At 41.3% G+C, this 12,525-nt stretch overlaps 1 protein-coding gene across 1 annotated transcript; it reads left to right on the top strand.

The window, feature by feature from the left end:
• Positions 1-401: 401 nt before the first annotated feature.
• LOC116314974 (FXYD domain-containing ion transport regulator 3-like) lies at positions 402-11,342 on the top strand. Its single transcript, XM_031733124.2, has 8 exons — positions 402-552; positions 6,541-6,574; positions 7,995-8,027; positions 8,209-8,232; positions 8,485-8,559; positions 8,680-8,716; positions 9,158-9,201; positions 10,629-11,342. Exons 2-8 carry the CDS (start codon positions 6,541-6,543, stop codon positions 10,646-10,648), a joined length of 267 nt encoding a protein of 88 aa, XP_031588984.1. The 5' UTR covers positions 402-552; the 3' UTR covers positions 10,649-11,342.
• Positions 11,343-12,525: the final 1,183 nt, after the last annotated feature.

The following is a 12,525-nucleotide window of genomic DNA, read 5'->3' on the forward strand; positions in this document are numbered from 1 at the left end:
CAAGAGTCTCATTTTCATAACTTCCCTACAGCAAATTAGCAAACTTTCATTTCCAGCACTAAAATAAGAAGTTATTTTTTTAAGTGTTCATATTAACAACTGTAATGGTGACAAATGCTATTATTACAGCACTTATAACATTGTTACTGCCCGTTTTTTGTAAACATACATCACATAGCGGAAAGCCAACCCCGACACCACAAACCTCGTCGTCCTTCTCCACAAGCAAACATTCCCCTCCTCTCCAACTCTCTGCGCTTACAGCTGACTCTGGATCAGCTTCCACACCCAGCTCTTCTCCAGCCGCCAACCCTTCTGCTGACAAACGTAACCCCCCAAAACTGACCTGGGATCAGGATACGGCAACAAAGCTCCAGCAGTTTAAACTCTTCCCCCTTTTCCCTAAAACCCAGCCAACCTGTTGAGCGTCACAGAGTGCTGAAGGCAGGGTGTTGGCGCAGCGCGTGGAGAGAAGTCGCAGTTTCAGTGTCACGTATCCGTCCGCTCGTGAGAAATTTCTTCGTGATTTGCTTGTCGCTGCTACACACAAAGGTAAGTGCCGAAACAAAGAAATTAGCTCACATCTCTCAGCAGTGACGTCCTCGTCTGATTTCCTCAGTTGTGGGAATTTGTTGATGAAGTTACGGTTTTTTTTCTCAGCTGAAAGCGTTCGTGTTATTCCGGGCTAATTTAACGAAGTCACGTAACATTTAGGTTGTCATCTTAAAAAAGAAGAACTTTTGAAAAAACAAAAAAAACTTCATTATTGTGTTCTTCTCCACTTAAAGGCTCAAACAAGATGAGTTACGTCTCAGGTTTATTGTCGTTTACATAAGTAAATAAATAAATAAATAAAACGTTGGCGGAAAAGCAGAGCGTCAGGCGCCTATAATGTTTATTTGGCTGTTTCCATCGAGCCCACCAGTGCCAGGACAGCGGAACTGCACGCGCTTCTTCGCGTGTGCGTGCGCGTGTCCATCGCCTTCTTCTCTTTTTTAAAGTGCCCAGCAGGCTTAATGTACAATAGCTTTTTGTAGATGGGTCCTTGTTTAAATTCACCAGATAAGAGGAAAAACTCAAAGAAATATTTGCAGCATATTTAATCGCACCGATAAAGAGTTGGATTAAAAAAAGCGCACTTTATCTTTTCGGTTGTAAGATTTCCTACTTTAGACTTTTCCGTCTTTTTAACAGGAGTGCAAAATGGTATGTGTGACCAGCTGATAAGAGCAAACGTGACTGTGTGCCAGGATAGAGTGGGTCAAGGACACAGTCAGTCAAATTGTGTTGCACAGGGCATGCATAGCACGCTGCTAATTTATCAAAACAATCATTTGATCATCATGGTTTCAGATACAGACAAAGAAGACTCTGCAAGAGCTCGAGGAGTTAAGTTATGGAGCAAATGCGTTAACTTTCCACCAAAATAAAGCCCTCACAGAGGAAGATATGAAGCAAATAACCACACTGAGGCTGTGAAATATGTTGTGCAAAGCCATGATGGGAGTTCTGCAGAGCAAATGTACTCTGTGGAAAATGATAATCAACTCTGTCCCAATAGTTCTTCCCTGTTTTGAGTGTGATATAAGCTACTTAACAAGTTCTAAGCAGGGCACACATTAGGATAATAGGCTGATGATATAATAAAAGAGATGCTAAGAGGACAGGACAGAAGCTAAATAAGATGATCTTGTGATGACATTAACTTCACTTAAATGGTTAAAGTATTTGCGAGGAAGTTTTCTTTCCTTTCTTAGCTGAGACAGACTTGGTTGGACGTCCTCTCCTCCTCATGTAAATGACAAAAGCTTGGAAAGAAAACGGGAGCAGCAGTGGAGAGACAAGAGAGGGCAAGGGAGTGCTCTTAGGTAGCACGCTTGCTGCTCACCTTTCCTAATTGCATCAGTTCAATGGCTGACAAACACAAATTTAGAAACTGCAACAAGAAGACATTGATTTTAGATCAGCCATGTGACCGTGACCTTCAGAGCATTTCCTTTCCTTCTCGGGGATAATGTTGGAAGTGAAACAGATGATAGAGGTCTTATTAAAGTTTGTGTGAGCAGCTGCTAGTCAGCACTTGGGAGATTGATTAGTGGAAGGGGAGATGAAATTATGGAAATGTACTGTCTCTGTTGATCTGCTGAGTGTGACTGCACAGCACGAAGACGGTTTCTATCCACTCACTGTGGTTTCCATGAGTGATTCATGGCTCTAGTATGCTCCACTCCCTCTCTGTGTTCCTCCTCTTCCCCTCTCTTACCCAATCACACTCTCCCTCATCTTCCTCTCTCCCACTCACTGTCAGACTGAGGCTTAAATCCTACTTCAAAACTTTACATCATGTGATTTTTTTTTCTTTCCTCTTTTTCTTTCTTTTTTGTCCCTCGTTCGTTTTCTTTGCCAGTGCTGATCTCTTCCACCTCATGCCTCTTCCTTCCTTTCTCTGTTCCTTATTTGTTTCTCTTTACCCATCAGTGGAGTCCACACATCTTTGCAATAACAGAGCACATTTCAGGGTTGCTGTTTTCAGGTTGCATTTGTGATCAGACATTTTATCCCCAGCCTTTCACTTCTAAAGAATCATCAAATGCCAGAGTCACAAAGTGAAGGGAGGTTCAGCTCTGTCTTGGGCGAGTTAAGGAAAAGTATTGGTCACAGTAAAACGGGTTCACACTGTGTGCAGTGTGTTTCTTCCAGGACAAAGACTTCACTGTGGGTGTGTTGCAACACGTACAGGATGTGTTGCATACTGGAATTTACTGCTTCTAATTTAGGAATAAAAAAGTGTGTCTGAAAATAGACAGCTGGCTTTGTAGTGCATTACACGACCCCGAGCACACCAGTGTCCAGCATTCAAACAGGTGGACGGGGGGTGGGGGGATTGTTGGAAGACAGAAACAGAAACCAAGTCATACATGCTGTAAGCACACATGGTAGAGGAAGTTTTGATAATAAGACTTAGAGTGTAGTTATAGTGTACTGCATGCATGTGTTTTTCATACATGTGTACTTATTTCACTGATTCATTTTGTACTTTACCCTCGTGGCTCAAAACATGGTTAAGCAGCTTAAGAATGATCTGGTGGAACTGGTAGTTGGCTCACATTCAAAGCCGAAGTGCTCACATGTCTGTGTGCTTTGCTCATTTCATTCCCTAAACATCATCTTCTTGACACTAAATGGTAGCCGAGGAGCGCTCCTTGTGTATTTTGGATCCCCACGATCTTTCCTGCAGTAGCACCAGCACGAGGAAAAAATTCTGATCACAAAATTTTCACATTACTTAAAAATCAGTTTGCAAAGGCTGCACACACTTGTTAGCACGAGTCAAAGTGGAACGTAGCTGAAGTTTGTTGCGTAACCTCACTTGTAGAAAAGGGAGGAGAAGAAGTGTTGGGCGGAAATGGGAGGCTTACCATGGGCTCAACTGTATAGAGTAGAGAGCCTATCTGCAAGGGAATTTGTAAGGGAAGGGATAAACGAGAGGGTGCTGGGGAAAGTGCAAGGACGTGACGAAGCGTGTCCAGGAACTGAAGAGTGCAGAGAATAGAGGAGAGGTCTAAACCCACTGGAGGGCACTGGAAGGGCGACAGGAGCTTAAATAAAAGAAGAGCTGTATGAACGAGCAGTGTTTAAACAAACATGCGATTGCTGAACACTTTCTGATGAGGACGGAGAAGATGACGTGAAAGAAGCAATGGGTGAAAGGACGCAGCAAGAGAGCATGAGACGGAGTGTAAAGCACTCCTGAGGTCAGGAAAGAGTGGGATGCTCCGAGAGCTGACAACAAAACGCGAGGGATAGTCGGAGACAGGCGGGGAGAGCCAGAACAGAAAGCTCTTTATCTGTGGAGCAGAAGAAGCTCCACGGGGAGTTGGTGCCTGCAGTCACGAATATGGGTTTTTAGTGGTTCTCTGGAAACATTTGTAATTTCCAAGTGGTCTGAAACCATAACTAAATTAGATCAGAAACAACAGGATGATTAACCAGTGACTTTGTAGGTTTTTAAACAAAAATAGAATATTGATGTTCTTTTTATACATGAAAAATCTAGTAGTTGTGTAAATGTGAGTTATTCATGGACAATCCGCATATTCTGGCCAAGTGTGAACACTTTACTTACACACCAGGTGGTTTGTTCTTATCTACAAGTCATGAACACAATGATTGGAATACACACCTTCATCTCTTTCTGCCTCGCCCCACCCTACACTAACATTTGCGTTAGAATATGATCTTTCAGTAGGAGCTGGGAGGCGCCACCTTTCTCTCCCCTGCCTGACCTTTCAGCTGCCCTCCTTTTTTTCCATCTTTGTTCTCTCTTACTGTCTTTCTATCTGCTTTTTCTGTCTTTGTTTCTCCCACCTCTCTCTCCCCCGGTGCCTTTCTAACAAGGTAAACCATTCTCTAGTGGTTGTTGGCCTGTTTCCAGCAACTGTGCATTCCCCCTGGCTCGCCTTGGGTTGCTGTGGGGAGGCACTGCGATGGAGGCGCTCGTCCTGATCTTCTTTTTCTCCTCTTTGCTGCCAAACTCCGAAATACCAGAAGTTGAAGAGGGAGACACATTCTTCTTGCTTACATTCTTTATAGTGATCACCATGTCTCCCTTTCACACAAGCAAAAATGCTAGAAGATAGCAGATTAATTGACCAATTTAATCATTTTGTATATAAAATAACACGTGAAAAATACAGATTTGATCACAGACCCATCAGATCATGGGCAGGTGTCTGTTTTTGTCTGACTGTCAGTCCAAAATTCAAAGGTGGTCCTTCCTATATCGGGTATAATGGAGAAAATCAATAATTTCTCATGTTTTTCATGAAACTACAGGAAATAGTAGTTTCATGAGAAACAGAGGGGGGTAAATTACTTGTTACTGGTTTCAGGACAGTTTAGACAAGCTAAGTGAGCCATCAAATTTGACAAGTAACTATGGGTGCATTCAGATCACCTGTTATGGCAGCCTTTCAGTTCACAGACAAATGCTGCAGTGCATACATGACAGTTTTGCTAAATTTGTGTCCCCCATCTGGTTTGTTTGGTGTAAGGTGGCCACAAAGCTCAGTCAGAGCCCTCTCTCTTTAATGTTATCTTAACTTTTGTGTCTGGCCTCATGCAAACAAAATTCAATCCAAGGCAGTCGTTACTAAAAGCTCCTTCCGCTTCTCCTCCTGGATCAACAGCTTTTCTTCTTGTAAATTTCCACCAGGAGCATGATGGAGAATAATCCCAAAAAGAATCTAGGGGGAGTCTTGGACACAAAAAAAAACTAATCCTGCCAAGATCCCAGATCTTTGCAAAAGTCTTATAGTCTATGACTGAAAACTCAGACCAACACATTGTCTCAAGATGTCAGGGGATGCCAGACTTTTGTAAAGGTTACCAATGTGTGAATGTTTATGCCAAGTGGAAAATCACTGCCCTGGTTTTTAGCTTTCGGGGGTGGGGGGTAAGGCGTGTCCTTTCTGAGGGCACACGATACCCCTGCTCTGATATCCCACCTCACACAGCGTTTAATATGCGTGCACTTTTCAGGAAATATATTTCTCTATAAACAATGACACAAGTTTATAGATGTATCCAGGTCATCTTAGTCTAAGGAGCTTGGAAAGAAAAGCATCTGGACTTCTTTAAAGTTCTTGAAGATGTTTCACCTCTCATCCAGAGCAATGGTGTTCCCTTAGAACTAAAGAAGATTCTCGGATGAGAGGTGGAACGTCTTCAAGAAGCTTAAAGAGGTCCAGACGCTTTTCTTTCCAAGCTTCTCGGGCAACAGTAGAAATAACTCCATTGGCCAATGCACAGTTCACCATTAAAAAAAGTTGAATTAAACGGTTTTGTTTGTGTTTTTTCAGACAGAAATAGCTTTGAAGTTTGAGTGCACTTACGATATTTTTGTGGATTTTTCCTGTTTATCTGCAAGTGAAAGCTAATTTACAAAGAAGAAGACTTAAAAAAAAAACTGACAGGAAACTTCAAACACCTGGACAGTCACCATAGCTGTCCATAACGCCTGATGACATTAGACTGTGGTCAAATAGAAAGTTACTATTCAGGTTATGGAACATTAAAGCTTTGGTGCCTTAAGATGGCAGCAGTGCAATGCAGTATGCACGAGAGACGTAATTCTTCTGTGGAGGCTCCATTAGAGCACTTTGTGTCCATCAACATCAGCTCAAGTTTCTGTGTGTGAAAATAAAGCAGGAGGGGCCACTTTGTATCCATCCGAATTTGATCAAATGACTTTGTGTGTGCTTCAAAGGGGACAGATGCATGTCCTGTAAGCGTATCTCTGTGTGTTTAGTCCTTTTAGTGCCCCTCAGAAAACACTGTGAGGCTAAATGTTGCATCATGTCTGTTTACTTTGTTGGCTGGTAGTAGCCAGAACCTTGTACTGACTAGAAGTTAATGGTTTCAGTCAACATGCATGCACAAGTGAAACATGAAGTTGCAGACGTGTAGTTTCTGTCTCGTTTTAAGTGGATGTTTCAACTAACTAGAGCTTGTGTTTCTGCCCTTATGTAAATCCTGAAGATGTTGAAGAACTGTGTTTTGGTGTTAATGACAAGTAAGTAAAACTCAAGTCTTTTAATATAGTGTGGGGAAAAAAAATTGTATCATGTCTTTCTTTTTTTTTTCTAAAATGAGAAACTTTTCATTCATTTGTTAAATCGGAAAGCATGACCAGTTAGCTTCACTTCCTTCTAACAGAGCCTGCAAGTCTGTCTCCTGTCAGCACATTGTACAAATATTTGAGCACTCCAGATAACGTGGTGGGGGAGAAAATAGGCAGCACAGTTTATGAGTGGCTACAGATGTCATCTGGTCACTGGCTGCCATTTCAGTCTTGGTTTGATGAGACTACCTGGGTAAATACAAAATGCACTTTTTAAATGATGATGTCATTTATTAAGGGAAAAAAGGGTATTCAAACCTACCTGGTCCTGTGTGACAAAGTAATTGCCTTAGTTATTAAACCATAAATTAAAAAATACTTCAAGACTGCATGGACAAATCATGCAGGAAGTCACAAAAGAAATCAGAACAACAACTAAAGAACTGCAGGCCTCAGTCTTAGTTAAGGTCAGAGTTCATGATTAAACAACAAGAAAGAGATTGACCAAAATGGCATCTATTGGAGGGTTTTAAGGAGAAAACCACAGCTGACCAAAAAGAACACAAAGGTTCTTCTCACATTTGACAAAAAAACTTGATGACCCCCCCAAGACTTTGCAGAAAATATTCTATACGCTGACAAGATTCAAACATGGTGGCGGTAGTGTGATGGTCCGGGCTGCTTTCTGCTCTCTACCAGAAAGTCCTGAAGGAGAATGTCCAGCCATCAGTTCATGCCCTAAAGGTCAAGGGCACTTCAGTTAGACATACCACATGTCCACCTGTGAATGGCTCAAAATACAAAAAACCCCAAAAAACAGTCAAAGTCTTAAGTGAAATCTGATCAAGATATTTTATCGTGACCTTAAATATCTCTTTCGCACAGGGTCAAATAGGTTTGGATAACTTTTCTCCCTTGATAAATAAAATCCTTTTTTTAAAATTGCATTGTAGTATTCACACTGGTTATATTTGTCTAATAATAAAATATGTTTGATCGGAAACATTTAAGTATCATTAATATGTTAAATAAAAAAACAAGAAATGAAGAAGTGGGGGGAAATACATTTTCACAGCACCGTATGTGGAACTAATTTCTAACATTGTGATTTTCATTGGTAATGAAGCGAGGCTTCATCAAGTGGAAACTAGAGATGATATTTGATGAAACAGAGCTTTACTTATAATTTTAAATACGAAAGCTTTAAGAGGTATTTATGAATTGCCACTGAGAGAATTTCATTGCCTTTCTTTGGTTGCTGCATGAAATAGTTTAACATCAACATCCACTTTCAAGACCTCTGTTCAGCAGCACGAGATTCGTCTGGCTCTGTTTCACTGTTGTGCGTGTCTTTGTGTCTGATCCCTTGCAGTTGTGTCCCTGGTGTTCGCAGAAGAACAGAACTGTAAGTACAGTCCTGGACGTCACATTCAAAAGAGTCTAATGTTTGAAATGTGTCCTCCTGACACTTAGGCATGGCACAATTTAGTAACTAGGCCTCTGATAATATCATTGATGATAACACTATTTAGATGTTTCTGATTGTTTCCCGTTTTAACGGATCCTCTTTATTTCTGTTCCTACAGCGGAAGATGACCCCTTCACCTTTGGTAATTATCTGTAAATTTATTACTGTCTTATGTCAGTTGAATAAAGTAAGAAGATGATGCCTTATGTGTCATCGTTACACCCTTATATAAGAGAAGAATGCAAGATGAATATTGCTGGGTAAAGGTCTATAATATTTATTTACTTGTTGGTGCATCGATTTCAGTCTTGACCTTTAGTCTGACTATTTTGTGACTTCCAAGTTGTTGTTGTTGTTGTTGTTGTCTAATGGACAACATGATGTGTTCGTGCAGACTATCACAGACTGCGGGTCGGAGGCCTCATCCTAGCTGCTGTTCTCTGTCTCATTGGCATCACCATCCTCCTCAGTAAGTGGCAAAATACTCACAGATACACATACATGCATTGCCTTATACAAATGTATGCACAGCTATAAATAGACTCCATCAAAGGCACGCAGACATCTTTGCTTCTTTTCTCTCGTTCAGGCGGCCACTGCAGGTGCAAGTTCAACCAGAATAAGAGGTGATCTGTCATCTAAATATTTAAAAAACATTTGTGTAACAGGAGTGAACTAAAGCTGCGGCCACACTGGAAATGGTTTGCAGCAATATGCTCACCAGAGACCACAGAAACTGAATTTGACTTCAAGTGTCTACAGGTTAAATAACCGCTGGCAATAGAAGCAGCCGGGACCTGAGATAAACTTTTCTCACATTTTTTTGTCCAGCCAAGCGATGGAAGCAACTACCAATGAGAGCACAGGATACTGCTGATTGACAGACAACTGGAGCCTGGGATATCTGCAACCAGCCCTCAGTTTCAAAGCAATGCACAAGAAACAAAGCACTTCCAGTGTGGACGGAGCTTAATGACACTGCATATCAAATGTTATTTTGCAAGTCATGTTAGGCTTTTGTTTTGTTTTTTCAATCCCAATTCTTGAATTCTTGCTTCTCTTTGCAGGCGGAGGACAGGAAGCAATGCTCAGCAGATGCTTACCGATCAAGGTAATGCATACAGCCTTATTAACAACACTCTTTACCTTATTAACTGGTTCACAAATTAAAGATGCACCAGTTGACCGGCCCGAGACTGTTGTCCAGCATTCTCACCCTGAACCAGTGACCGACTGGTCACCCTCACATATGTCCGATTACAGGCCAGTCCATTTAAAGTCCCATTCAGCACACGGTGTGCAGGCTTCTCTGTGAGAGCAAAGACAAAGTTCTTCAAAGTGGGGGAACAACCACATGAATGTTTATAACAAAAACCCTCATTAGACACTTAAACTGAGTAAAAACTGAAAAAGAGGAAAAATTATGATGTCTTGTCATGTGATGAAGTTATGAACATTGGAAATTGAATATTTTGTTCCTTTGCAGGACACTGTATTTCTGCTTTTTAATGCATACCTATGACTTGTGTGAAGCCAGATAAACAGCTTCTTCTCTTATTAAAATATTCACAATTTCATCACCCACTTGGCATCCTCCCAGGATCTCAAGTTATATATATTCAGTCCATCTGCTCCACTGTAGACATCCCCATGTGTCTCTCACACACGCACACACACTGACACAGAATGGAAAACGCTCATAGTGCTGGACTGAGATGGCACAGACCTCGCTGTTCAACAGGTGCAGGGACTCTGGGAGTCTGGCAGGCAGAGAAGGGAAGGAGAGAGGAAGACAAAAAATACTGCTGTTTCATTTAACTTTGCATTTTTTAGCTTTTTTTAAACACAAAAATATTGTTAATTTGTATGCTCTGTGTTGGAGCTGTTGATACTGAGGCCAAGGTGTTTTGATTTTAGCAGCTTTAATGTAGGAAAAACATACAGGTGGCCCATATGGAAAAAAACACTGGGTGTGTGTATAGGCAACTCAGCAAGATCCCACAGGGACATACTGCACTGATAGGCAGTTTCCACTCACAGGCGCGCACACACACACACAGAGACACACACGCTCTTCCTCTTTCTGACATTCATTCTCAGATAATGAGCAGCATATAACAAAGAGTGGATTTTCTACAAAGAGCCACAAACATTCATCATTTTACATAAAATTATGATTATGATTGCTACGTTGTTACACTTGCCATGATGAAGTTGAGCTGTTGGGGTGTTTTTTATTTGTTTAATTTTTCAGTATTGTGCTTCTTCTTTCCTTTTTTTTTAATGCCTAATAAAAAAAAGTCACACTTTTCAGTAGTTACTTCTCTAAATATGCTTACTGCTGTCACAAGATTCCAGTTAAGTCTGCAATGTTTTGTCACAGCGTTCTCTAAAGTCAACAGATTTTTAATTGTTTTTTAAAATGCACTTTGAGTTATATTGTAGACCCTACTAAAGGACCCCGTTTGTGCCTCATGTTGGCGATCACATTTTCAGGAAGAAAGTCAACCATGCTTTCCTCTATGTGTGTATCTGTAGGTCGTGCCTGCGACTGCTAGATGTCAGCCAGAACACACTGACTTCCCAAATCTGCAAGCAACAGACACCGCAGAGGACGAGCACTGGGACTCGTGACGCCCCACAACACCCTACTGTTGTTTATATAGAGAGATAAACAAAGAGTAGTCTGTGTGCACCTGATCTGAGGTGTGGCGCTTTCTACCTGAGCTACTGTTCTTCAATCTCCCCCTCAACCCATACACCCACGTTCAAAAACATTTATATATATACAGTTTTGCCACTTTAATTTCAATCAGTTTACCTTTTGTGATACCCCACACTGTAAAAATATAAATGAATAAATCGATATTAACCAGCTGTGATACCCAGCTGCTCACGACAGAAATTGGTCATTGACACATAGGTCTTTTTTTATGTTAGTAGTTTTGAATGTATCTAAGTAAAATAGTAGCACAAACCTATTCCCAAATAAATGTCTCACATTACTCCTCATACCTGGACTGTATGTCTGAGTCAAACATTGATGTAGATGTTAGTCACTTACTGTGGCCGGCCTAACCCTGTGTCTGTGCTTTTGTGTGAATTATATGAAATCCATGTATTCATGAGTAATTAGGGTGCTGCTGGGAATTCATCAAAATCTGTTCGTTTCCGTGTTTTGCCTTTTGAAAGAGTGTAGTGGATTGCACTGTTCAGAGAGTCATGTTTCTATAAAAGAAATGCTGAAACAACTATGCTCTGTGCTCTTTACTTATTACTTTTTTACAAAGGGGCTTTTTGTGAAATTTCAGATTAAGGCCTGCTGTACAATACCAGTATACTGAGCGCACTAAGACAGTGGAGACAAAAATCATGTAGTTGTTGAGGGTGACCTGTGTTGTTTCCAACAGCTGAACGAGGCTTAACTGGATGTGCTTCTTTACATTTGTGTGCTGTGTGTCTGATTATCTGACAGAGGTTTTAAGGAGTAAAGAATTGGAAAGATTCACCTCTCACAGGTTTAACAAGTTGCAAGAGTAGGTGCAGTGAAGGTAGATGAATTTAAATACCTCAGGTCAACGTTCTGACGCAACGGACAGCTAACAACACAGTTGAGGAATAGATTGCAGGCAGGGTGAAGTGGGTGGAGATGAGTGTCAGAGGTGGAAGGTGGTAGTGAGACCTGCTATGATGTTTGGTTGTGAGGTGGCACTGACAAAAAGGCAGGAGGCTGATCTGGAAGTAGCAGAAGAAGGAAGATTTTCACTAGGAGTGAGCAGGATTAACAAGATCAGAAATGACCATATCAGAGGGGCAGCTCAGGTGGAGCAATTTGGAGAGGAATGACTGGAAATGTGTAAACGAGGCATAGAGCTGTCGAATATGGAGCTGTCGGGGGGTGGGGCAGAAAGACCACGAAGAAGATTAATGGATGTAGCGTAGGAGGACATACAGGTTGGTGTGACAGAGGAGGATGCTAGGGATGGGGTGAGATGGGAGCAGATGCCTGTGGCGACCCCTAAAGGGATGATAGATGATTTCCTCATCTATTTGAAAAAAATGTGTCGCAGTGTATGAGGGGAAAAAACCTACAAAAAACTATACAATGAACAAACAAAAAGTTGTCACTCTGAGCCTTCAGGTGTCATGGGATAAAAAACAGACAACCTTAAAATAGAAATCCCAACATTACCCATGTTCAGTGAACACAGGGTGCCACTGCATCCACAAAAACAATCCAGAAACTTCCGCAGCTTCTGTCTTTTAAGATGGCCTGAGGGAACGTAAAACCTGGTTACAAAGTGCTGTCTTTTCACTATTTTCAAGTACACTTAACACTTTAATTGTTTGAAAATAGTTGCACTGGTTTTTATATCAAAAAGGGAGCTCACATAAAACATCTTGTGTAAGTGTTAAAGGGGTTTTCAAAGTAGGT

The sequence above is a fragment of the Oreochromis aureus genome, linkage group 11 (assembly GCF_013358895.1).
Source record: "Oreochromis aureus strain Israel breed Guangdong linkage group 11, ZZ_aureus, whole genome shotgun sequence".
NCBI lineage: Eukaryota > Metazoa > Chordata > Actinopteri > Cichliformes > Cichlidae > Oreochromis > Oreochromis aureus.

Coding starts and splice junctions, on each gene's coding strand:
- LOC116314974 (XM_031733124.2), top strand. CDS start 6,541: ATGTTGAAGAACTGTGTTTTGGTGTTAATGACAA. Junction 8,233..8,484: donor AGATGACCCCTTCACCTTTG/GTAATTATCTGT, acceptor GTGTTCGTGCAG/ACTATCACAGACTGCGGGTC. Junction 8,560..8,679: donor TGGCATCACCATCCTCCTCA/GTAAGTGGCAAA, acceptor TCTCTCGTTCAG/GCGGCCACTGCAGGTGCAAG.